At 34.5% G+C, this 27,363-nt stretch overlaps 2 protein-coding genes and 1 long non-coding RNA gene across 4 annotated transcripts in view; 2 read left to right on the top strand and 1 right to left on the bottom strand.

The window, feature by feature from the left end:
- Positions 1 to 17,439, top strand: part of LOC106620726 (uncharacterized) — a 122,894-nt gene extending 105,455 nt beyond the window's left edge. For both annotated transcript variants that reach the window (XM_036368913.2, XM_014239317.3), the window contains exons 10-16: positions 8,875 to 9,008; positions 12,746 to 13,077; positions 13,155 to 13,476; positions 13,533 to 14,707; positions 16,245 to 16,562; positions 16,624 to 16,964; positions 17,077 to 17,439. In XM_036368913.2, coding sequence (XP_036224806.1) covers positions 8,875 to 9,008; positions 12,746 to 13,077; positions 13,155 to 13,476; positions 13,533 to 14,707; positions 16,245 to 16,562; positions 16,624 to 16,964; positions 17,077 to 17,219 — 2,765 coding nt within the window. In that variant the 3' untranslated portion in view covers positions 17,220 to 17,439. The remainder of the gene's footprint in view (positions 1 to 8,874; positions 9,009 to 12,745; positions 13,078 to 13,154; positions 13,477 to 13,532; positions 14,708 to 16,244; positions 16,563 to 16,623; positions 16,965 to 17,076) is intronic.
- On the bottom strand, positions 618 to 6,253 carry LOC118682077 (uncharacterized). The gene is made up of 3 exons (XR_004977741.2): positions 5,490 to 6,253; positions 1,334 to 1,650; positions 618 to 1,280 (listed from the first exon to the last, which is right to left on the bottom strand). It is a non-coding gene; the product is annotated as an uncharacterized lncRNA (long non-coding RNA).
- Positions 17,440 to 17,914: 475 nt separating the features above from the next.
- LOC138857885 (asparagine-rich protein-like) lies at positions 17,915 to 21,284 on the top strand. Its single transcript, XM_070111951.1, has 3 exons — positions 17,915 to 17,984; positions 20,281 to 20,891; positions 21,048 to 21,284. Exons 1-3 carry the CDS (start codon positions 17,915 to 17,917, stop codon positions 21,282 to 21,284), a joined length of 918 nt encoding a protein of 305 aa, XP_069968052.1.
- Positions 21,285 to 27,363: the final 6,079 nt, after the last annotated feature.

The following is a 27,363-nucleotide window of genomic DNA, read 5'->3' as shown; positions in this document are numbered from 1 at the left end:
TGTCCTTGTCGGCAATTACTCGCTTCAATTTGATGAGTTGTTGTCGGTAGCGTTCCCCATTAAAGCTTTCAGCCGATTTTATAAGCCCATAATAACGACAGGACATGGTGGCTGATTTTAAACGCTTTAAAATAGCTGCTTCAGTGACTCCCAAAAATTTTGTGTTCACACTTTATGGATGTCCAGGACGTTCTTCGTCTTCAAAGCCAAAATCATTACTTTTAAATCGTGCAAACCACTTTGGTACGATCGCTCAGCTAGAGCATGTTCACCATAAACCTCCACCAAAAAACGAAGACATTAGGCTGAGGTTTTCTTCGTAATGATGAAAAAGCTCCCCTCAAAGACACAATATAGATCCAAAGTTCGACATATGTGAGTGAAAAAATTTATTGCTTATGCTTCATATGAATGACACATACTGAAAAAGACGCACAAGGGCAGTCGATTTCTAACGTATATTGGAATATTGGAACAATGGAATAATATTGAAGTTACGCCATCTTTTAGCAAACCGCACGAATATTGTTGTATAACCAATAATATATCGTTGTTTAAATTGAAAAAAGTGGGGGAATAATAAAGACCTTTCATTGCGTGAAAATTTATTCCTTCTGACTTTTATTGGGTTTTTCTTTTTCTTTTATACAGTTTTTAAATCTAAATAATTTAATTAAATATATGAATATGTGTGTATATATATACATAATTGTACAACTCAATGCATGTGCGTGTAAATGTTCGTATGTATATTGTGTGCATTTTTACAATCAATATATGATAACATATATAATATTATATATGAATACATCTATTTATGCATGCATGAATAGACGCATGTTCTTAATTGAGGTAAATATGTTTGTATTGAATGCATACGTATTAAATGTGCATATAAATTTATGTTTGTTTTTGTCTATAGTTTTATAGTGTCTCAGCATTATTAATGATAAGCATGTTCAAAAATATTTGATCAATCGTTCAATATACAGTGTATCTAATTCATATATAAATGAAGTAGGTTGTCATTATTAAAGCAAATTAAAGTTGCATGTCAGCTATGTATTTTTTAAATAACTTGCATCTTAAACATAGTTGGAAAATCGATTTCCCGTAAATTCCGTATCATCAACTCAAATCCATCCAAAAAAATTTCGGTTGAAGTGATGCCAAACTTTTTTCTTCTACAAAGGAAACGGAAAGGTTGTGGATAATGTTCCTTCATCTTATTTGGTAAAAAACAAAATGCTTCCTTATTTAAACGAAAACAACCTATGAATCTGCAACAAACATTATTAAAAGTCATTCAATTATCAATAAAACTTTGACTTACTTGTTGTTAGAAAGTTCCAATGAATTTGAATCATCTCATGCTTTTCCATTTGTGCAGTACATCAGTTTTGGCTCCAACTTTTTTTCATCGTAATATAAATCGAAACTAACGTCCATTTAAATGATTATTAACTTATTCATGAGCAATATCGAAATTGAGTTGTTTTGATTAGTTTCCTTTTAAAGATTTTCAGCTCTGTTGTGATCTGTCAAATCTTCACTTTCTATGTTGACGACACCAATAAAACTGCGACTGAAAATAGTTGAAGTTCGTAATACCAAACTGAGTTCGGTTGATTTGAAGTTGAATTGCTTTAACTGAAATTGAAAAATGAATAGGGGTATAAATAAAATACATGAAAGCATTCAGTTAAAATATTGCCAAAATAAAAACCATCAAGTTAAGATACTTGTTTACTATTGTACTATATAACGACTATAAAACATTACTTTGTATATTATTATGTGTATATGTGTGTTGTATGTATTCAATAAAAAACATCCCGTTTGGTGAAATAAATTATTATTTAAGTAGTTATTCTCGAATATTAGTCGTTATACTTCTCTCCGCATAAAGAAACATTTTTATACCCTAACAAGTAAGGAAGGGCTAAGTTCGGATGTAACCTAGCATTTTATACTCTCGCAAAGCCAAATGGTATACTCGTTTGAGATTTCTTTGTGGGTTGACTGATATTTTCGGTTGAAAGGGACAAACTAGACATTGATCAATAAATAAGTTTTTTTCAAAAAAATTCAAAATTCACTTTTTTCGTTGAACACACCTCGTATACAAGTACATATGGAATGATCAGGGTGACGAGACGCGTTGAAATCCGAGTCCTGTCCTGTCTGTCCGTCCGTGCTAGCGATAACTTGAATAAAAATTGAGATATTTTCATTAAACCTGGTAGACGTATTCCTTAACACCAAAGTGTGCTTGGTATTGCAGATGAACGTAAGCGAACCACTGTCACGGCCACAAACCGACATTAAACGAAAACCTATAAAGTGTCCTGACTAAGCGCTATATTGATATACAAAACTGGTATTTGGTGCAGGGGATCGCAGCGGCGAGGAGTACTTGTGGGCTTAAGATAGTTTAAAAGTGGGCTAGAAACCGCCCTTTAAATGGTTAAATGTATATATTTTGCAAACCACTGAAGCTATCTCAACCAAACTTGTTGAGAATAAGTTTTTTTGCATTTCTTTATACTCTGTGAAAATGGGCAAGATCACATGATAACCAAGTGCACTGCCCATATAGCGGTTATGTTGAAAAATACTAAGAGCCTTTTTATCGGCAACACGTTGAAAAATGGTTTTCTCAATACCTGGTTAGCAACCAAATGTTTATTAGGTTGTCGCAAACTTTACCGAAAGGAGTCGTGGTTAGTTTCTAACCAGAACACGAAATTACAGTTGTCAGCTCTAAAATCTATAAGCATAGACGAAGTTCAGACGGGGATTCTTTTGTCGGTCATTATCATTATTTATTAAGCATATTTGCATAACATATGCATATTACATACAAAAGAAGAAAAAACGTTAACTTCGGTTGCGCCGAAGCTATAATACCCTTCACAAAAACAAAGGCCCCTTACAATAACTTGATTCCGAACGTTCAATTTGTATGGCAGCTATATGATATAGTGATCTGATCTGACCAATTTCTGTGGAGAATAATTTGTTGCCTTAAGCAATAACTCGTGCCTAATTTCGTGAAGATACCTCGTCAAATAAAAAAATGTTCCATGCAAGCACTTTACTCCGATCGTTCAGTTAATATGGCAGCTATATGCTATAGTCATCCGATCCATACAATTTCTTCGGAGATTAGATTAATGCTTTAAATAATAATACATGCCAAATTTCGTGAAGATACCTCGTCAAATGAAAGAGTTTTCCATACAAGCACTTCATTCCGATTGTTCAGTTTGTATGGCAGCTATATGCTATAGTCATCCGATCTGAATAATTTCTTCGGAGATTACATTGTTGCCTTAACTAATAATCCGTGCCAAATTTCGTGAAGAGACCGCGTCAAATGAAAGAGTTTCCCATACAAACACTTGATTCCGATTGTTCAGTTTGTATGGCAGCTATATGCTATAGTGGTCCGATATCGGCCGTTCCGACAAATGAGCAGCTTCTTGGGGAGAAAAAGAAGTGTTCAAAGTTTCAGATCAATATCTCAAAAACTGAGGGACTAGTTCGCGTATATACAGACGGACAGACGGACGGACGGACAGACAGACGGACATGGCTAAATCAGCTCAGCTCGTCACGGTGATCATTTATATATATACTTTATATGGTCTCCGACGTTTCCTTCTTAATATACCCTGTTCAGGGTATAAAAAGGGTATTAACATTTAAATATCCGAACATAAGGTAAATATTCCTGTGAAACCGAGCGTTGTTGCAACCATGAAAGGAATTTCAAAATGAAAAGGAATGGCGAATTACGTAGCAGCTAGCTGTTACGGAAAATAACACAAAGTACGTCACCCAAGCACGAGCGGCACGGTCTCTTTGTTTTTACACGTCATCCCTTCGCCTACGGAAACCGGTAGCAAAAAGAGTCTGCGTCTGAACATACACTTACATAGCTCATGACGTTTACACACTGTAAGTTTTGTTGACTGTTTTCGCCACGGATTCACAATAAACGAACTATTTGTAGGTCAGCTAACCGCAACTTGGTGAAAACGGTTGTGTCAAATAAAGTTATCATCCAGTTAAGCTACCAGGGGTTAAAGATAATATTAACCAGACGTTGAGAAAATGGTCCTAAAAGTGCAATAACTCACTAATTTAAAGAGTCACAAGCATTAAATTTCACATCCAGGATGACAGGGAAGGGTTTAATGGGAGCTGGTGAAAAATTTGACAATAGGCGTGGCACCGCCCACTTTTAGGTAAAATTCTATATCTCCAATTTAACCAAATTTGGTGTGTGAGGCTAACTTATTATTACTGTTACACGACGCTTACTTCCCATATAATAAATTTTCCAATTACTTTTACAACTTTTCAAGAACCTACTCACCAAATATTTTTACACCAGTGCATATGACTGATTTTTTACCGAACATATCAGTCACTCTAAGAGTTCCTGTATTGAAATTAGGTTAGAATATTTTTGTTCCAAACCTTGTGCCAAAAATGGATAAAGTCGGGTCAATACTTCACTTAGCCCCCAAATACGTAATATAAAATTCTTCGAACCCTCGGTTGACTTTATATCGCATCTATCGGTATATATGTAAGAAATCTTAATGAAATTCCCAAAGAATTTCTTTCTAATAATAAATAAAATATGATAACTAAAAAGTAAGTATAAATGTTCTGTTACACCCGAACTTAGACCTTCCTTACTTATTTTAAGTTAATTATATATATTGTTAACCTTTAATTATCTGCCAAATCTTAAATTTTACACGTTGGCAACAAGAAAAAAACTTTAACTGATTTAATTTTAATTCGAAATGTAAAAAAACAGTTTCGTTGTTTCAAAGTGCAGATGGTAATAGAGTATTAAATGTACTTAAAGAGCCAAATGAGAGACTCTATACTGCGACTAACGTATTATAAATAAGTATAAAAGGTGTGTATATCTGGAAAATTTTGATATTTACAGTGAAGTTTAAGTAGAAGTTTCACATTTCGGAACCATTTATACGGTCTATAATATAATGATGCTCGTACGGGTTTTTATACCTTGATGAGGGAATATTAAGTTCGTAGGGTACCCCACAGAATGTATACATATATAAATAATCAGAGTGACCAGCTGAGTTGATTTAGACATGCCCGTCTATCTGTACATACACGAACTAGTCCCTGAGTTTTTAAAATATCAATCTGGAATTTCTTACACGTCCTTTTCTCCCCGAGAAGCCGCTCATTTGTCAGAACCCTGATATCAGAACACTATATACGTACATGTATTTGTAAGGAACCTTTTAGAAATTTTTTTTTTTATGAAGGAGTTTCGGTGCAACCGTAGTTAACTATTTAAGAAAAACATGTACAGTAGTATCAATAAAGGTTTTCCCCTTCTGAAGCTATAACATTGTCCCATCTTTCTGACAATTTGTGAATTCCTTCTCAAAAGCAATGCACCGAGAATGAATCAAGGCAATTTTGTATACCTGTTTTGATGTGAACCACATTTCTGCATCTATCGAAACAAATGGTAGTCAGATGTGGCAAGATTTCAGCTGTAAGGCGGGTGAATTATTGCTTAATGTCCTTGTCGGCAATTACTCGCTTCAATTTGATGAGTTGTTGTCGGTAGCGTTCCCCAATAAAGCTTTCAGCCGAAACAAATAGTAGTCAGATGGGGCAAGATTTCAGCCGTAAGGCGGGTGAATTATTGCCTAATGTCCTTGTCGGCAATTACTCGCTTCAATTTGATGAGTTGTTGTCGGTAGCGTTCCCCATTAAAGCTTTCAGCCGATTTTATAAGCCCATAATAACGACAGGACATGGTGGCTGATTTTAAACGCTTTAAAATAGCTGCTTCAGTGACTCCCAAAAATTTTGTGTTCACACTTTATGGATGTCCAGGACGTTCTTCGTCTTCAAAGCCAAAATCATTACTTTTAAATCGTGCAAACCACTTTGGTACGATCGCTCAGCTAGAGCATGTTCACCATAAACCTCCACCAAAAAACGAAGACATTAGGCTGAGGTTTTCTTCGTAATGATGAAAAAGCTCCCCTCAAAGACACAATATAGATCCAAAGTTCGACATATGTGAGTGAAAAAATTTATTGCTTATGCTTCATATGAATGACACATACTGAAAAAGACGCACAAGGGCAGTCGATTTCTAACGTATATTGGAATATTGGAACAATGGAATAATATTGAAGTTACGCCATCTTTTAGCAAACCGCACGAATATTGTTGTATAACCAATAATATATCGTTGTTTAAATTGAAAAAAGTGGGGGAATAATAAAGACCTTTCATTGCGTGAGAATTTATTCCTTCTGACTTTTATTGGGTTTTTCTTTTTCTTTTATACAGTTTTTAAATCTAAATAATTTAATTAAATATATGAATATGTGTGTATATATATACATAATTGTACAACTCAATGCATGTGCGTGTAAATGTTCGAATGTATATTGTGTGCATTTTTACAATCAATATATGATAACATATATAATATTATATATGAATACATCTATTTATGCATGCATGAATAGACGCATGTTCTTAATTGAGGTAAATATGTTTGTATTGAATGCATACGTATTAAATGTGCATATAAATTTATGTTTGTTTTTGTCTATAGTTTTATAGTGTCTCAGCATTATTAATGATAAGCATGTTCAAAAATATTTGATCAATCGTTCAATATACAGTGTATCTAATTCATATATAAATGAAGTAGGTTGTCATTATTAAAGCAAATTAAAGTTGCATGTCAGCTATGTATTTTTTAAATAACTTGCATCTTAAACATAGTTGGAAAATCGATTTCCCGTAAATTCCGTATCATCAACTCAAATCCATCCAAAAAAATTTCGGTTGAAGTGATGCCAAACTTTTTTCTTCTACAAAGGAAACGGAAAGGTTGTGGATAATGTTCCTTCATCTTATTTGGTAAAAAACAAAATGCTTCCTTATTTAAACGAAAACAACCTATGAATCTGCAACAAACATTATTAAAAGTCATTCAATTATCAATAAAACTTTGACTTACTTGTTGTTAGAAAGTTCCAATGAATTTGAATCATCTCATGCTTTTCCATTTGTGCAGTACATCAGTTTTGGCTCCAACTTTTTTTCATCGTAATATAAATCGAAACTAACGTCCATTTAAATGATTATTAACTTATTCATGAGCAATATCGAAATTGAGTTGTTTTGATTAGTTTCCTTTTAAAGATTTCCAGCTCTGTTGTGATCTGTCAAATCTTCACTTTCTATGTTGACGACACCAATAAAACTGCGACTGAAAATAGTTGAAGTTCGTAATACCAAACTGAGTTCGGTTGATTTGAAGTTGAATTGCTTTAACTGAAATTGAAAAATGAATAGGGGCATAAATAAAATACATGAAAGCATTCAGTTAAAATATTGCCAAAATAAAAAACCATCAAGTTAAGATACTTGTTTACTATTGTACTATATAACGACTATAAAACAGTACTTTGTATATTATTATGTGTATATGTGTGTTGTATGTATTCAATAAAAAACATCCCGTTTGGTGAAATAAATTATTATTTAAGTAGTTATTCTCGAATATTAGTCGTTATACTTCTCTCCGCATAAAGAAACATTTTTATACCCTAACAAGTAAGGAAGGGCTAAGTTCGGATGTAACCTAGCATTTTATACTCTCGCAAAGCCAAATGGTATACTCGTTTGAGATTTCTTGGTGGGTTGACTGATATTTTCGGTAGAAGGTCAACTATAGGCACTGGGGTCCACATATTTAGTACTTAGGGGCTTGAACAGTTTTGGTTCGATTTAGACACTTTTTGGTCACAAGGTGGCATACTTTAAACGTATTATTCACGCAAAGTTTAACCCAGATATATTCATTGTTGCTTCATATGCATAGTGGAAAGTGAAAGAATCAGATGGAATTGAAAATGGTGTTATATGGGAAATAGACGTGGTTGTAGTCCGATTTCACCCATTTTCGCACTATAACATAGAAATATGAAAAGAACGTTATGAACCAAATTTGGTTGAAATCGGTTAAGCTGATCTCAAGATATAGGTTTTCACCTAAAAGTGGGCGGTACCACGCCCACTGACTAATTTTGAACGCGGTTCCTATAAAGTCATCTCATACCATCCCAGAGATAAAATTTAATGTCTCTGGCTTGTTTAGTGTTTGATTTATCGCGCTTTTAGTAGTTTTTAACAGTACCGTTATATGGGGAGTGGACGGAGTTGCCACCCGATTTCAACTATTTTTACACTGTAGGTAGAGGTTTTAAAAGCATTTGCTTCCAGTGAATTTTGTTATTAAAGCATTAGCGGTTTAGGAGATGTGCACATTCAACCTATTAGGGGCGGGACCACGCCCACTAAATATTTTAACTGCAGATGCCGCGCCCTAATGTGATCCTGTGTACCAAATAACAGTCTTGTATCTTATTGCGGAGCTTAGTTATGGCAATTTATTTGTTTTTGATTAATGGCGTTTTGAGGGCTTGGCAGTGGTCCGATTACGCCCATCTGCAATACCAACCGTCTCACGGTACGAAGAAATGTATCTACCAAGTTTCATAAAGATATCTCAATTTTTACTCAAGTCAGAGCTTGCACGGACGGACGGACAGACAGTCACCCGGATTTCAACTCGTCTCTTCATCCTGATCATTTATATATGTATGTATATATAACCCTATATCTAACTCGATTAGTTTTAGGTGATACAAACAACCGTTAGGTGAACAAAACGATTATACTATGTAGCAACAGGTTTCGAGAGTATAAAAAAGTATCCGGTCCTTTGTATTTCGTTTCGTTTACACTGAATATACATTTTGAATATAATTTCAGGTTGCACGATGATGAGAAAGTGTCATTTAAATACATGCCCAGTAGGCATCGCAACACAAGATCCAGTACTCCGCGAGAAGTTTAACGGAAAGCCTGAACATGTGATTAATTTCTTCTTTATGCTCGCAGAAGATGTAAGTAAATTAGTCTTCACATATACATCTAATATGCTTAAATAATAATTGATTGACTATTATAATTTATTAACAATAATAATTTTTTGTTAGTATCTGAAATTATTTTTTTTCTTTTAAACATTTTAAAATTTAACTCTCCCAACAAACTATATCTTACAATACCCAATGAGTGATTTATTTACTTATAACTTTGGCTTCGATGTGTGCTCTTGTATGAGTACATTTATACAAACGAAGTTTCAATCCGAAGCAAAGAAATGCGAAGAACAAGGTTGGGCAACTCTTATATTTTAATGGTTTGATAAGCAGCTGTCATCATTTTTATGCTATCGCAATCAGTTGCAACAGAACAAGAGTCGGCGTTGCTCGTTCCCATATTTCACAAACTGATAAAAATAAATAAACCAAATTTACTGTGGAAAAGTCTTTCTCGCGCCCGTTCATACAGCATAAGAATAGAGTATGAAATCGGATAATAACCAAATCCAACCCGCCATCTCACTTCTAAAAATTGTTGCAATCGGGCCAAAAAATCGCATGTCCCCAAGCGTATAGCTGACCTTATATCGCAACTATTGGTCAATTTGAGAGATAATTATGAAATCAGGTCAGTATCAGCCCCTAGCACCATCTCCAATATATCCTAATACACTACACAAACTGTTCGCATCGTTAGCAAACTGCTGCCAAACGTACAATAATTGATATATGTAGATTAAACTTCAAAAAACAAAAAAACAGGTTGTATTACTCTAGGAAAAATGTATTGATTCGGTTTGCCCGCGTAGTTTACATCGAGCAGACCGATAAAATGACTTTCGACTTTCTCTTTCTTTAATTACTAAATTTTTACCTTACTTTAAACCGTTTGTGTTAGTCAACATACGTAACATTTTAAGGAAAATAAGTAGACATGTTTTCCTTAAAGGGGTCGATACATTTAGAGGCCAGAAAAAATTCGCCTTTTTAAATTTTTATTTTTAGAATAAAAAACACTGAGTAAAATTCGTTCAAGGAGTATATTTTAAAGCATATTTATAAGTTATGTTTAATGATTGAACCACTCAAAAATGTTGAATATTGGCGGAGGAATCCATGTTTCAGTGGAATGTGTCGCAACTGATGCCGATGATGAATGTCCAAAGTAGCGTCCATAATTCTTATCTGTAACAGTTAATATAAATATGTTGTTAATTTGTATACATTTTTACTCTATGTGAGCATCATAAAGTCAATTAAAACTGAAAATTAATAATTTCTTCTCATTTCTGGACTTTAAAATCGACTTAGAACGTAAAATTTGTGCATATTTTCACTTATAAAATTACAGAAATAAAATAATTATCAGTATCTTTAGTTCACAATAACAGTTTTTAATACTTTACAAAATAAAAGTTGAATCCGATTGACAGGTGAGAAAGTTTTCGCGTACTCGTGAACGCTAATTGTAAAAACATGGTTTTCAGAAAACGCGCTTCAAAGTTTTGATAAGCGTATACATGTTTCACATATACTTAGTCCTGCCATAAGTTCTGTTACAAATTCAAGGCTTTAAGATATGAAACTATAATACATTTTTTATAAAGTTAATTTTATTAAATGAGGGATGAACTAAATTGTATTCCAAAAGCTCACCTTTTGCTTTCACAAAAGGCTTCAAATGGTAAGGCCATCTGTTGGTATTGACAACGCTGCTTGAAACCAATTTTTTTTTCAATTTTTTTTTTGTTGCTATTTTTCAAATTTTAAATATATTTTTTTTAATGAGAGTCGATGTTGTTTGTTCAACGCCAAAACTTAAAGTATTTTATATTCCTCTCTCTGATTGCGTCATGGACAACAAATCGCACACTTGTTGTTCCAAATCCGTCAATGAGCAGTAATTCGAGGGACCACCACCAGTTCCCGACGAGTATTACGACGACTTTTTGCCTTTAGTTGCATTTTACAATCAGCCCAAACCTTAAATAAAAGCCATAAGTATATTTGTAAAAAAATAGTGTTAAGTATTTACTTTCCAACCGGTAACTTCTATTTCCCTTTGCTAGGGAATACTTAAAAATATATTTTATCCACCAACGCGCGGAGAAATAAGAACACGTGTGGTTCTTTTGATAGTCGGAATTCTCCTTTAACTTCAACTTACTATTTTTTTTTATACATTTTGTTCTTAAAGCTTGTAGTTACGGTCGACTTTCAGAAACTTTAAATGCGATTTCTCAAAACTGCTTTTTTGAAGTCGGTAGTCAAATTTTCTCGATAACTTATGAACCGATCGACTTGAAATTTTGCATACATCTTTAAACATGTTTGAGTACTGCTTGAACGAAGGATTTTTTTTATCATTTACAATTCAGTTGAGATAATACATGACCAAATTTAGTGCAAAAGTTCATATGATTTGCGAAAAACTCAAAAAAAAATTAATTTTAAAATTTTCTAAAATACAATTTTATTTACTGTGTCCGCCTTTTCATAAATGTGTGTGACTTCTCTTAAAATCTACCAATATTTCGTATTGCTTCTTGTTTGTTTGCTTGCTTTGTTTATTATCCCTATAATTATTAATTAAATTAAAGTATTTTACCATTTTCGCGAATACAAACAATTTTTTCATTCGAATCGCATTACAGAGTAGCTCCTCTAAACTTCCCGACAGTCCACCATCTGCATCTATGAAACCATTAATACGAGTATTGCTTTTAAGTCACTGCTGCGTGGTTTTTACTGGAAGATCCAATGCTCTCCATCGAAGGGACTATTGCGTAACTGCCTGTAAAGTGAAGACCACCTTTACATGAGACTCCACACCAAACCATGACAGCAGCTGAATGGAGACCACGTTAAATTTTGTCGTTTTGCTTATTAAACGCTTCTTCAACAGTGAAATTTCTTTCATCTGTAAAAATGATATTTATGTGGCCGTGGACGCGTGCCACTGAAGAAGCACCTTGTAGCTGTTGAGCCTAATTTGCATCAAGTGCGTTGTCAGAAGACGACCAGTTGGCCAACGGTAGGGTTTCTGTGGAGATCATCTCGAATATGTCTTGACATTGATCTGGTCCATATATTCATTTCCCTTGACATAATTTTCTGTTTGCTAAGAGATTTCAAATGCGTTCGCGAACAGTTTTTATGACTGAATTGGTTTGAACCAGGCGAATGTGACAACTTTTCTTTCTGTCACCAACGTTTAATAGTGCGGTCAACAAACATTCATGAAATATTAAGTTTTTGAGAAGCTCTTGAATTTAACTTGGGCTCCCCACTCCATTGGTAATAAACGAAAGCAAGCATTGGATTATTATTATTTGGTATATGAGTAGACACTGCATAAAAATTATAATAAATTAGTAATGAAGTGAAGAATTTGAGCTTATTGCAAAAATCATTTTTTATAATTTATAATCGACTAAAAAAGGAATTTTGCAAACCTAAAACTTGTATTTTTTCGATGATCCGACTTTGATTCCTTTGTAGAATTATTACAGACTCTAACCGAAAAATTAAACAAAAAGTGGAAAACGTGGATGATGTCCATATCAATAATTAGCAATAAGCTAAAGTCCGAAATTCGAAGGCAATAAATTGATTTTGGATGTTATCGAAAAACAAAGGAATTACTTTCTTCTTTATGACTCAACCTCTCGAAAAAAATTGGTTTAGTCTAATGCGCGGCCGAATGTTGTACAATGTAAATACCATAAAAACCTAACACAAATTTCTCATTTTAGATTCGTAAGATCATGGCTAATTTGGGAATTCGTCGATTTCAAGAATTAATTGGACGTACTGATTTACTTCAAGTAATCAAAAAAACAAATAATAAACCTGATTACCTAGATCTATCGCTGCTATTAAAAAACGCTTTAGAATTACGGCCCGGCACAAACATAGTAGGAGGTTCTATACGTCAAAATTTTCAGTTGGAAAAAAGGGCTGATAATAAGCTTACTAAAATGGCACAAAACGTCATAGACGGCTTGGAGGATAACATTACTATAAAAATGCGTATAAACAACGAGGAGCGTGCTTTCGGATCTACGCTTAGTTATCACATAGCATGGTGAGTTTACATTTTTAAGAACTTTAAGAAAATAAATATACTATGTTTGCTTATTACATGTTGTAACTTGATTCCAGCAAATATGGAGAGGACGGTCTACCACTTGACAAAAGCATCGACATAGTTTTAGAAGGATCCGCCGGACAAAGTTTTTGCGCATTTCTATCGACCGGCGTAAATGTCACATTAAAAGGTGATGCTAACGATTATGTTGGCAAAGGTCTATGTGGTGGCAGCATCGTAATAGTTCCTCCTAACAATTCAGTATTTGAATCGCATTTAAACGTAATAGTAGGAAACGTGTGCTTGTATGGTGCAACTAAAGGCACTGCTTATTTTCGAGGTATAGCGGCTGAACGATTTTGTGTTAGGAATTCCGGAGTTATAGCTGTTGTCGAGGTATTTCCACTGATTTCAACCCTTAACATAACGACTTCATATTTTATCTTTTTTAGGGTGTTGGAGATCATGGGTGCGAATATATGACTGGGGGTGTGGTACTTATTCTGGGCTTGACAGGTCGAAATTTCGCTGCGGGAATGTCTGGTGGAATAGCTTACATATATGACGTGGATCGCTCTTTTAAGAGCAAAGTGAATCCAGAGTCTGTTTCTGTGCTTCCATTGGAACTTGAGACAGATGTAACTCTTATTAAGAGCCTGCTGGAGGATTTTATAAACAAGACAAATTCAAAAGTAGCAAAGGAAGTATTCTTCAATTGGACTGATTGCCAGACAAAATTTGTGAAAGTATTCCCATACGAATATCAAAAAGCTTTACAAAATCTGGAAAATACTGGAATTTCTAATACAAAGGAATATCTTAATGAAATCAAACCTGAGAAGTCTCCAGCAGTTGTCGAACCGGTTATCAAAGATATAGAAGAAACTCTTCATAAAAAAGAAGATCTGCAAGATATGCATTTAAAGCAACCATTAGATAAAACCCGAGGTTTCATTAAATACAAAAGAGAGGCAAATATGTACCGAAACGCTAATGAACGACAAGAAGATTGGGAAGAAGTTTACAATTTTCAAAATATTCGTAAAAATTTGAAAACGCAAGCTGCGCGGTGTATGGAATGTGGTGTTCCTTTTTGCCAGTCAAATGCACATGGTTGTCCTTTGGGAAATATCATTCCTAAGTGGAATGATCTTGTTTTTAAAAACAACTGGCAAGAAGCTTTACAACAACTTTTACAAACGAATAATTTTCCGGAGTTTACTGGTCGAGTCTGTCCAGCACCCTGTGAAGGGGCCTGTGTCTTAGGGATATCGGAACCACCAGTCACCATCAAAACCATTGAATGTGCCATTATTGATCATGCATTTGAGCAAGGTTGGATGAAGCCTGACATTCCTAGTGTACGTACTGGAAAACGAGTAGCAATTGTTGGATCTGGACCTTCTGGTTTAGCCGCCGCATGTCAATTGAATCGAGCTGGTCATTTCGTTACTATTTTTGAGAGAAATGATAGACCTGGCGGTTTGTTACAGTACGGTATCCCGACTATGAAATTATCTAAAGCTGTAGTAAAACGCCGAATTGATCTGATGGCTGATGAAGGGATAGAGTTTCGAACGAAATCATATATTGGCAAAGATATAAAAGCATTGACATTACTAGAAGAGTGAGTATATTGAAAGCAGATTAAAACAAATAAGAAAGGGCTAAGTTCGGTTGTAACTAAACATTTCATACTCTTGCAACTTAAAGCCAAGGAAATACCTTCAGGTTTTGGCAATATTAGAAAATGTTGCAAGAGAATTTAACAATCATTATTAGACGAAATAGTGAATAAATAACGATCAAATTTGGGATTTTATTAAGATATTTCATAGGTCATAAACTCAGTTTTAAATTTATATTTCACTTCCTCACCCTCACATGAGACATAAACTTAACCAATAGGCTAATTTCTAATTGAGTTGATGTGCAGAAGATCGCGATAGTAAATATTAGGAATATGAGAAAAAGACCAAAGTCTAGACCAACTCCAATCATGTTCGGCGTTAACCATTAATATAATAAGATTTGTTAAAATAACGGAATTTATTATATGTAGTAACATATACCATAATTTCACATATTTTCGCCACTAAACTAAAGTATATCCAATCATTACGTTCAGTGAATTTTGCTAAGATATCTTACATATTGACCGATATATTTTAAATAAGGGCAACCGGAAGTTTTTAGTTTTTATTAGTTATATGAGAGATAGGTGTAGTATTGACCCGATTTTATCTACTATTTTAGCATTACTACTTTGGATTACTTATTGACAGAAACAGATGCCCTCTGAGTTTCATTAAGGCACCTCAAATACCATTAACAATATATAGGGAGTAAATACCGATATTTTTGGTATAAAGTCAGCCATAGGCCTTGGAGTCCACATTTCTGGTATCTGGTGACTAGAATTATTATGGTCAGATTTTGACAATTTTTAGACCTTAGAGGACAGTATTCGTGCAAATTATTATACCGATATATTAATTGGTGCTTGGTAGGTTGGTTCCGACATATGTGATTTTATCAAAACGTGGGTGCTGCCACGCTCATCTTCCAATTTTCGCACCTGCTCCAAAAGGGCTTTATACCTTTTGTGCTATCCTGGATGTAAATATTGACGGCTCTGACGTATTTAGTTATTGATTTATCCTGTAGTACGCTGTCGCAAAAGGTGTCAAATTGATGTATCCTATTCAAATTTAGGGGATACAGCTTGAATAATTTGGGATATTTATACATTTAACCTAATATAGGGAGCGGGGCCGCTTTTTTAAAAATTTGTAAACCATAGGTGTCCTTCGTTATTGCAATTCGTTGTACACGTGCAATTTATAGGTTTTCGATTAAAAGACGTTTTACGGGCTTTGGCAGTGATCCGATTACTTCCATCCAATAACTTGTCCTCATCAAGATATCTCAATTTTTACTCAAGTTACAGCTTGCAAAGACGGACGGACAGAAAGTCACCCGGATTTCGACCCGTCTCTTCATCGTAATCATTGATTCATTCATGATATATATGGAATATAATCCTTTTTCTATTTCGATTAGTTTTAGGTGCTATAAAAAACCGTTAGGTGAACAAAACTATTATACTCTGTAGCAACATGTTGCAATAGTATACAAATTACATGTTAAATAATTAATTTCAGGTATGATGCATTACTGCTTACAACTGGTTCCACTTTTCCACGAGACTTAAATGTACAAAACAGAGATTTACACGGAATACATTTTGCTATGGAATTTCTTGAATCCCAACAAAAAAGACAGCTTGGGGGTCTAAATAACATAATATCAGCTAAAGATAAACATGTAATAATAATCGGGGGTGGCGACACTGGCTGCGATTGTATGGCCACAGCTTTACGACAAGGTGCCAAAAGTATTACCACTTTTGAAATATTGCCTGAACCACCCAAACATCGCGCCAATGACAACCCTTGGCCACAATGGCCTAAGGTTTTCAGGTATTTAATAATCATATTTTTTGTAATGTAATTCTATTAATCTATTCTTTTTAATCGGTAGAGTTGATTATGGGCATGAGGAAGTTCGTGTAAAATTTGGTCACGATCCCCGTCAGTACTGCACGACGACAAAAGAATTAATAGGAGAAAATGGCAGCATCAAGGCTATAAATACTATTCAGGTTGAATGGAAAAAAAATGCCAATTTACAATGGTCAATGTCTGAAGTACCTGGTAGCGAGAAATATTATCCGGCAGATCTTGTTTTATTGGCAATGGGCTTCTTAGGCCCCGAAAAATCTTTACCGGAAGAACTTGGGCTTGACCTTGATGGTCGTGGAAACATTAAATCTAGCAATGGCCAATTCGGGACCTCTAACTTCAAAGTTTATGCCGCTGGTGGTAAGTATAAAATTTTTTAAATTAACATGTTTATGGTATGAGCATATTTACCACTCGTATTTTTAGTAGTTAAATATTAAATCTTTACATATCTAATTCGGTTTCCTTTTAGATTGCCGTAGAGGCCAATCGTTAGTAGTTTGGGCCATTACTGAAGGTCGACAAGCTGCACGGCAAATTGATACTTATCTGATGAGTTCTCCTAGCAGCCTACCCGGTCCTGGAGGTGTTATAGACATAACTCGCAAGACCTAAAAAAATTTGTTAAAAATTATTGTGTCATATATTATTAAGTTCCAAGAAGTCAGTGTATTCAGCAGTATATATATAATTATCTCAAGGAAATATATATATATATTATAAATATATTAACCTTGCGTGTAAATGTAAGATAAAAATATATTTGTGAATCATTATCTCTAATTACAGAGTAAAACATAATTTGATAATAAACCAAAATGTTACAGCTTTAAAAGGCATTGCGTTAAAAATTATGTATAGTAGGCAGTGCGAAGTATCGAATTCAACTATGTTTTAATTTTTATACTCTCGTAATATTTTGAACAGTATATAATATCCCTGTTATGGTTTTCAACTCCAATCAGTTGAATTGAAGTTGAGCAAATATTTTAAGAGGATTTACAAAGCGTAATAAACGTAATTTAACACCCAAATGCCTCTTCTTTCAGTCGATGATGTAATGATAACATACAAGTAAATGCAAGCCATATATCACGTGCGACTCCCCTGGGGCATCAAGTGGATTACTGTGATCTTTTAATATCTTCCTTTTAATTTTTTCATTTGCTTTTTTCTTCAAATAAAATAAAAGCTAAAATAGCGGAATTCGTTGTAAACTTTATTACACTTTATTTGGTATTTCAAATTTATCAAACGTTTCCAAATTTATATGCAAGTTTTGTATCAATAATAAACAGCTGATTCGAATAATGGTTTTTCGTATGTTCGAAAAGACGAAAATCCAATCAGATTCTGCGACACCCTTGAAAATCAGAATTGGTTTGCAATTCTGACAACTACGCGAATCTGTTTTGGATTCCACAACACCACCATTTGGTTTTTTTCTAAATAAGATGAAGGTCAAAAAACGCTCCGTTTCCTTACGGAGTTGGCGGTAGTTACCAAAAATGCAGTTTAAATAATTTTAACTTTGAGTTGGCGAAAACTACGTTTTATATGGTTGTTAAGAAGGTTTTAAATATTATAACCACATAACCGCAAATGACTGAAAACGCTTTAAAAATTTAATTTTACTCAAAAATTATATTCCCGGGAATAGTAGGTTGTATTTTTGTTCGAAACACTTCCCACTTACTCTTGTATTGTAGCTTGCCTCCTGCATTTTGGTTAAATTTTGAAATTCGATATTATGGTTTTCAAATCAACTCGTCAAAAAAAAATCACGTGCAGCACAGTACACGAGATGGAAGTGAATACTTCTTTAACGATTCATTGAGAGAGAGTGAGAGAAGGAAAGAAAGAGAGGGACTTATATTGTGCATATTACAGGGATAATCGAAATAAAAAGATGTATACAAATTTATTATTTAATTTTTACTTCAATTTGTACATTATCTTCAGTCGGAGCAGGTATAGGTATATTTGATAGTATGACTTTATGGTAACTGAAATATGAAACTTATGTTCGTTATTCTAAACAGTGTATATTTCTGGGGAATAGAGTATCAATTGTTGTTCGTGATTTAGTTGTGGCAATTATTCAGTCATCGAAGAAAGTGAAGTAGTAGCAAGGATTCATCCTCCGCAAAATCTTCATTAAAGTCACCACCGAGAATCAATGTATGTGATCATCACCCCTGCCAAGTAGAGCAGCACTACTATTAGTGTACATAACCAACGAACCTAGATGTGTAGATCGTGCGATGACAATTTCTTTTTCATTTGATATTTTACATTTAATCAAGCTAATATCGCCTATTTCAGTCAAACTCACTGTTTGCGCAGTTGAATTTATTGCACTCGTATGAAAATGTGCAGTGTCAGTGTTAAATGTATCGCATTCATTATAATAGATCGCAAAACCTCCTGCTCGAAGTTTTTGGAGTTTATATTTAACGACTGACATTCTCATCAAGTCGAAGACTTTAGCAATTAAGGGTGCATGTTGATACTCCTTTCCTTTGGCGAATAAAATCAACCATTTGTTTGTCAACAGTTTCCAAACGATTCAATGAAAACCTTCGGAATTTATTTTGTAAATATGTCATTGATGTTGCAGCCGAATTGAATGTTTGGCCATAGCGGGGCAGCTCGTAGTAGATGATTCCTTGCCAATTTCACCAAACACACAGCAAAACCTTCCTGGCCGTAAATCCGGTCTTAGCCACCGTCTGGGCCGCTTCCCCGAGCTTTGGCCACGACCGTTTGTGCTCGATGTTGTCGTAAGTGACCCATTTTTCATCGCCAGTCACAATCCGCTTCAGAAACGGGTCGATTTTGTTGCGATTCAGCAGCGATTCGCAGATGGAAATTCGGTCCATCATGTTGTTTTGCGTTAGTTCGATCGAAAAATTGTCAAATACAAACTTTTAGCGCGAATAAACACGTTTTCAGTGCAGTATAGTATGACATGATGCGACACGTAACACTAGTACTATGGACAATAACGCCATCTCTTAGATAAAAACCGAACGCACTTTTTACCTTACCTAATATATTTGTCGAATTAACAAAAGTGTTTTCAATTTGCTTACAAATACTTTTTCTTAACTCGAAAAACGCAACCTTCTGACCTCTAAAACTTCAATTAGTGACCAACGCAATATCAAATCTATCTTATGAGATCGCAATGTAAATGAACACTCACTGATAAAACAATGTGAATCACCTAGAGGATAGCTTACATTAATTTCACTTAATGATAATGTTTATGTTGATGTTATTGTTAATGTTAATGTTAGTGTTAATGTTAATGTTATTATAAAAATTAATGTTTATGTTAATGATAATGTTAATGTTAATGTTGATGTTATTGTTAATGTTAATGTTAAAGTTAATGTTAATGTTAATGTTATTGTTAAAATTAATGTTAATGTTAATGATAATGTTAATGTTGATGTTATTGTTAATTATAATGTTAGTGTTAATGTTAATGTTATTGTTAAAATTAATGTTAATGTTAATGATAATGATAATGTTAATGTTATTGTTAATGTTAATGCTAAAGTTAATGTTAATGTTAATGTTAATGTTAATGTTAAAGTTAATGTTAATGTTAATGTTAATGTTAATGTTAATGTTAATGTTAATGTTAATGTTAATGTTAATGTTAAAGTTAATGTTAATGATAATGTTAATGTTAATGGATATGTTAATGTTAAGGTTATTGTTAATATTAATGTTAATGTCAATGTTAATGTTATTGTTAATGTTAATGTTAATGTTAATGTTAAAGTTAATGTTAATGATAATGTTGATGTTATTGTTAATGATAATGTTAGTGTTAATGTTAATGTTATTGTTAAAATTAATGTTAATGTTAATGATAATGATAATGTTAATGTTATTGTTAATGTTAAAGTTAAAGTTAATGTTAATGTTAATGTTATTGTTAAAATTAATGTTAATGTTAATGATAATGTTAATGTTGATGTTATTGTTAATGATAATGTTAATGTTATTGTTAATGTTAATGTTAAAGTTAAAGTTAATGTTAATGTTAATGTTATTGTTAAAATTAATGTTAATGTTAATGATAATGTTAGTGTTAATGTTAATGTTATTGTTAAAATTAATGTTATTGTTAATGTTAATGTTAAAGTTAAAGTTAATGTTAATGTTAATGTTATTGTCAAAATTAATGTTTATGTTAATGATAATGTTAATGTTAATGTTATTGTTAATGTTAATGTTAAAGTTAAAGTTAATGTTAATGTTAATGTTAATGTTAATGTTAATGTTAATGTTAATGTTAATGTTAATGTTAATGTTAATGTTAATGTTAATGTTAATGTTAATGTTAATGTTAATGTTAATGTTAATGTTAATGTTAATGTTAAAGTTAATGATAATGTTAATGTTAATGGATATGTTAATGTTAAGGTTATTGTTAATATTAATGTTAATGTCAATGTTAATGTTATTGTTAATGTTAATGTTAATGTTAATGTTAAAGTTAATGTTAATGATAATGTTAATCTTAATGTTAATGGATATGTTGTTGTTAGTGTTAATGTTAATGTTAATGTTATTGTTAAAGTTAATGTTAATTTTAATGTTAATGTTAATGTTAATGTTATTGTTAATGTTAATGTTAATGTTATTGTAATATTAATGTAAATGTTAATGTTAGTGTTAATCTTAATGTCGGCGGGTGGCGACAAAACAATGTGGTTCTCCTAGGCATCCAGGGCTTTTATCACACCTCTCATCCTGTGTACGTAGAGGCATCAACGTCTTATATGGTTGAACACTTTGTCACATTTTGGCTGCCATTAGCGCCAAGGTGACTTAAAAGCGGCAAACTATTTGATTTCGGTATCCACACATGTGCACTTTAAGTAGAGACATCAACGTCTTATATAGTCTGAATTAAGATGTAGCAATCAACAAAAAACCAAAAATTTCAAAATTTCTGTCAACTTCCGCGTTTGTTTTTCCAGATCATGATCAGATGGATCACCTAGAGGACACCCAGGACTTTCATAATCGTACATCAACCACCCACCTACCACCACCAGCCGCGTGGTATTTAAGAAAAAAGCTCTTTCAATTTCAGGTGTCACACTTTGGCGCCTTAAAATGCATTAGCAGAGTGGCAATCAACAAAAAACAAAATAATTTTAAATTGATGTTAGCTTCCGCGATTGTGCTTCGTGCTTATGAAGTATGCGTGCGGAGGGAGATAGAGCAATGTGGATCACTTAGAGGACACCAAGGGTTTTCATAAGCAGCATCAACCACCCGCCTACCACCACCAGGGACGTGGTCATTGACAAATTTACGTGTTACACTTTGGCGGCCACTAGCGCCAAAAGACGGTGGCTTAGAAGCGATAAACTATATGATTACGGTAGCCGCACATGTGCACTTTAAGTAGAGACATCAACGTTTTATATGGGTTAACCAGGGAAGTGTAATAAAAAAAAATATCAACCATTTTAAAATTGCTGCCAACTTTCACGTTTGCGTTTCCTGCTAATGAAGTATGTGAGCGGGGGGCGACAAAACTATGTGGAACACCTAGAGGACACCCAGGGCTTTCATAATCACATCCAACTACCGTCTGCCACCACGAGAGGCTTAGCAATTGACAAAAAACACTTTGAAATTTTACATGTCATACTTTGGCGGCCACTACCACCTAAACAGGATGACTAAGCAGATGCAAACTATTTGATCGCGACAGACGCACGTGTACATTATACGTAAAGTCATCAACGTCTTATATGGGATAAACACATTGTCACATTTTGACGGCCATTAGCGCCTAAACATGGTTATTTAGAAGCGCAAACTATTTGATTGCGGTAGACGCACACGTACACTATACAGAGAGTCATCAACGTCTTATATGGGTCAAACAGGAAAATGGCAATAAACAATAAAACAAACATTTCAAAATTGCTGTCAACTTCCGCGTTTTTGTTTCGTGCTTATGAAGTAGGCGAGCAGGGGGCGATAAAACAATGTGGAACTCCTAGAGGACACCCAATGTTTCATAATCACCATCAACCTCACACCTACCGCTATTAGGGGCGTGGCAATTGACAAAAAGCACTTTTAATTTAAGTGTCACGGCTACTAGCGCGTAAACATGGGGGCATAGCAGATACAAACTATTTGATTCCGGTAGCCGCACATATGCACTTTAAGTAGAGACATCAACGTATACCTTCACCAGGGGCGTTGCAATTGACAAAAAACACTTTCAATTTAAAGTGTAACAATTTGGCGGCCACTAGCGTCTAAACAGGGTGACATAGAAGATGCAAACTATTTGAAAAAACAAAAAAGCAAACATATCAAAATTTCTGTCAACTTCCGCGTTTGTGTTTCCTGCTAATGGAGCGGTGGGCGATAAAACAATGTGGAACACCTAGAGGACACTCAGGGCTTTCATAATCACATCCAACTACCGTCTGCCACCACGAGAGGCTTGGTAATTGACAAAAAACACTTTGAAATTTTACGTGTCACACTTTGCCGGCCACTACCGCCTAAACAGGGTAACTTAACAGATGCAAAGTATTTGATTGCGACAGACGCACGTGTACACTATACGTAGAGTCATCATTTCGTTAGCCGCACAGGGTGATTTAGAAGCGGCAAACTATATGATTACGGTAGCCGCTAATGTGCACATGTGTAAACTATTTAATTCCGGTAGCTGCACATGTGCACTTTACGTAGGGGCATCAACGTCTTATATGGGTTAAACAGTAAATTTTAAAATTGCTGTCAACTTCCGCGTTTGCGTTTCGTGAATATGAAGTATTCGAGCGGGGGAAACAAAGCAAAGCGGATCTCCTAGAGGGCACCCTGGGTATTCATAATCATATCAAACTACCGTCTGCCACCATGAGAAGCGTGGCAATTGACAAAAAACACTTTGCAATTTTACTTGTCACAGGGTGACTTAGAAGATGCAAGGTGTTTGACACTTTGTCACGCTTTGGCAGGCATTACTGCCTAAACAGGGTAACTTAGAAGCAGCAAACCACCCGCCTAACACCACGAGGCGCGTGATATTTGAAACAAAACACTTTCAATTTAACGTGTCACTTTTTGGCGGCCACTAGCGCCTAACCTGGTATCTTAGCAAATGCAAACTATTTAATTCCGGTAGCCGCACATGTGCACTTTAAGTTGAGACAACAAATCTTATATGGTTCGAGCAGGTGAGCGGCAATCAACAAACAACCAGAATTTTTAAAATTTTTGTCAACTTTCGCGTTTGTTTTTCCAGCTAATTTAGTATATGAGCGGAGGGCATTAAACAATGCGGATAACCTAGACGACACCCACAGCCGTTATAATCACCTCCAATTACCATCTGCCACCAGAAGAGGCGTGACAATTGACAAAATCACTTTGCAGTTTTACTTGTAACACCTTGGCGACCACTAGCGCCTAAACAGAATTACTCAACAGATCAAACTGTTTGAATCCGGTAACCGCACATGTGCACATTAGGTAGAGATATCAACGTCTTATATAGTTCGAACAGGGGAGTGGCAATCAACTAAAGACCAACAATTTTAAAATTGCTGTCAACTTCCGCGTTTGTGTTTGCAGTTGATGAAGTATATCAGCGGGTGGCGACAAAACATTGTGGATCACCTAGAGGACACCCAAAGCATTCCTTATCACCTCCAACTACCGTCTGCCTCCACGAGCGGTGTGCAATTGTAAAAAACACTTTCAATTTAACGTGTCACACTTTGGCGGCCACTAGCGCCTAAACATGGGCCGATGTAAACTATATGATTCCGGTAGCCCCACGTTTGCACTCTAATTATAATAAAAATTTTAAATTGCTTTCAACTTCTGCGTTTGTGTTTCGTGCTTATAAAATACGTGAGCAAGGGGCGATAAAACAATTAGGATCTCATAGGGCTTTCATAATCACCATCAACCACCACCAGAAGTGTGGTATTTTACAAAAAAACTCTTTCAACTTTACGTGTCACTTTTTGGTGGCCACTAGCGCCGAAACATGGTATCTTAGCAGATGCAAACTATATCATTCCGATAGCCGCACATGTGCACTTTAAGTAGAGACAACAACGTCTTATATGGTTTGGACATTTACATACATATTTTTTAATTTTTTGTTAAAGTAATTGTAAAATTTTTTTATGGAAAATAAATTATTTTATTGAAAGCTTTAGAATATATTAATTAAAAATAAAATAAAAGATAAAGAAATATAGTTAAAAATTAAAAAGGTCGATTTTCTTGTTCAAAGTAAGTTTTAGGAGTTAAAAAATTCGAACGGATGTACATATGTATATGCAATAAAACTATTAAAAAATTATTCATATCATATATTAAGAAAAAATTGATTAAAGTTACCTTTTTCATAACGTATGGTTTTAACTTGAAGCTCTGTAATAAATTAGCCAGAGCGCAGCGAGAAACAGTTCGCTCATCACACAATATTCAGACCAAACAAATCACATAGACCCCCGTCTAACCGTGAATCGGATCACAATTATTCACTAATTCACATCATATTAACTCAAATGGGTCCCATTTTCTCTGCCCATTTACCCCATATATAGAGCCAGCAGCCAGAGACCCGAAACTTTGTATCATATATCATCACCACTTCACATCACATTAACTTAACAGAGTAACATGGCTACTGACCAGTCACCCCAGCAATCTTTCTTATATAGAGTCAGCAGCCAAAGGCATAAATCACAAAAACACATCATATGACATCACTCAACTCAGCTTAGTCACATGGCTACTGGCCAGCCATCCTGGCAGCCTTTCTTATATAGAGCCATTAGCCGGAGGCTCAGCAATTTAGATCACATAGACACATTATTTGACAACACATCGACTCAATTGAAGTACATACATGACTACTAGCCAGCTACCCTGGCAACTTTTCTTATATAGACGGAGCAGCCAGAAGCCCAGCGCTTCTAATTTTTTACAACGCTAGTAGACATCCCATCAACTTAATAGTGTGACGCGAGACCCAACCAACTACTCCGATGATTTTCAAAACTTTGAATGTTAAAACGGCCTTAAATTTTTCTGTGTAGTTCTACGATAATTTTTATTTATTTATTTTTAATTTATCACGAAATTTGCTGAAAATGCAAAATCATAATTTTTCGCTAACAAGTTTTGAATAAAAATCAAGCTTTCCATTTATTTTGCATTGCACATCTTTCACGACGTTTTTACGTTAGAAAGTACATACAACAGCAACACTTAGCCCCTGGAGGTGAGCAAAGCAGAAAAAAAATAAAGTAAAACAAAGTGAAGTAACAGCACGCAGCTGCTCCGTCCGCCAAGCACTTGACTGATTGCAATTTAAATGTTGTTGTTATTATAAAGTGCAACAAAGCCAAACAAAAGAAAACACTGCAATTAATATTTTTGTTTGCATGTCTAAAGCATGTACATACATACATTTGCCTGGACATAGTGGCAAACGCTAACCGCCTCGTACCACTTAACACTGAAAATTGTTCCACTTTCGACTCATTACGATTCTATTTCGTTTGTTGTAACAATTTTTTTTTTAATTCGTTGTTGCAAAAACAAATTAACAGCAACAAATAAATGCATTATTTTTTTATCCTAAAAATGCATTTACCGTTATTTTTACTATAAATTTCATATAATGGAAACATTATCACTGTAAATTGTAGCAATCGCGCTCACTTAGGCGCACTTGTGTCTTAACTATAAGTCTGTCTGTCTGTCGGTCGCATGACTCGCTTTGATTTGTAAAAAACCGCGCGCCAGTCTGCTTATCTTTCACTTTCTTCTGCACTTATTGTATTGGAAAACACTGACCTTTATATACAATTCTGTTTTCATTACATCTATTCAATAACATGAAATAATACAGGGATCGCCAAACTGAGGGTATATTCAATACATTGCTCTAGAATGCACCATGGTCGTTTTGTCCAGCACACAATGGTTTTTCCACCCTTCTGCGACATCTAGGGCCGGAGTATGTAAACTAGATGGGTCAAACAAATTGCATCGTTTAGAGGACACTCCATTCCATTTTTATCATCCGCCTAGCACCACTAGGGGCGTGACAGTTGACCAAAACACACTTTGCAATTTTAGGTGTCACCCTTTGGCAGCCATTAGCGCCGAAACAGGCTGAACAAGATGTCGCAATCTATTTGATTCCGGTAGCCGCACATGTGCACTTTAAGTAAAAACATTAACGTATTATATAGGTTGAAGAGACCACTCCGGCAATCAATAAACAACCAAAAATTTTAAAATTGGCGTTGCAATTGACTAAAAATTTTTGCAATTTTCCCTCACCTAACAGGGTGAACTAGATCAAACATCGACTGATAATAGTTGAAAATCGTAATACCTAAAAAAGTTGGGTTGACCTGAAGTTGAATCGCTTCAATTCAACCGAGTGGAGTTGAAAACCGTTCTCATTTGAACTAAAGAATTTCATTTCTCGCTGTCAGAACTATGTGTTTCATGTAACAAATTTCCTTTCGAATATACTTGTCTAAATCGGTGACATCCTATTCCATAGATCGTGAAAGGGCCACTAATTTCACCTTTCTTTCAGAGGTTGGTAGCTTCTGTTTCTCTACCCCCATTACCTAAGTACCTCTATTTTAGTGTATTATATTTTGATCATTTCCCAAGCCCTTTGACATTTATTTAAAACTTAAACAAAAATCTC

This window comes from Bactrocera oleae, chromosome 6, assembly GCF_042242935.1.
Source record: "Bactrocera oleae isolate idBacOlea1 chromosome 6, idBacOlea1, whole genome shotgun sequence".
NCBI classification, from domain to species: Eukaryota; Metazoa; Arthropoda; class Insecta; order Diptera; family Tephritidae; genus Bactrocera; species Bactrocera oleae.
Note: the sequence above shows the minus strand (reverse complement) of the source record. Positions and strands in the feature narration are given on the sequence as shown.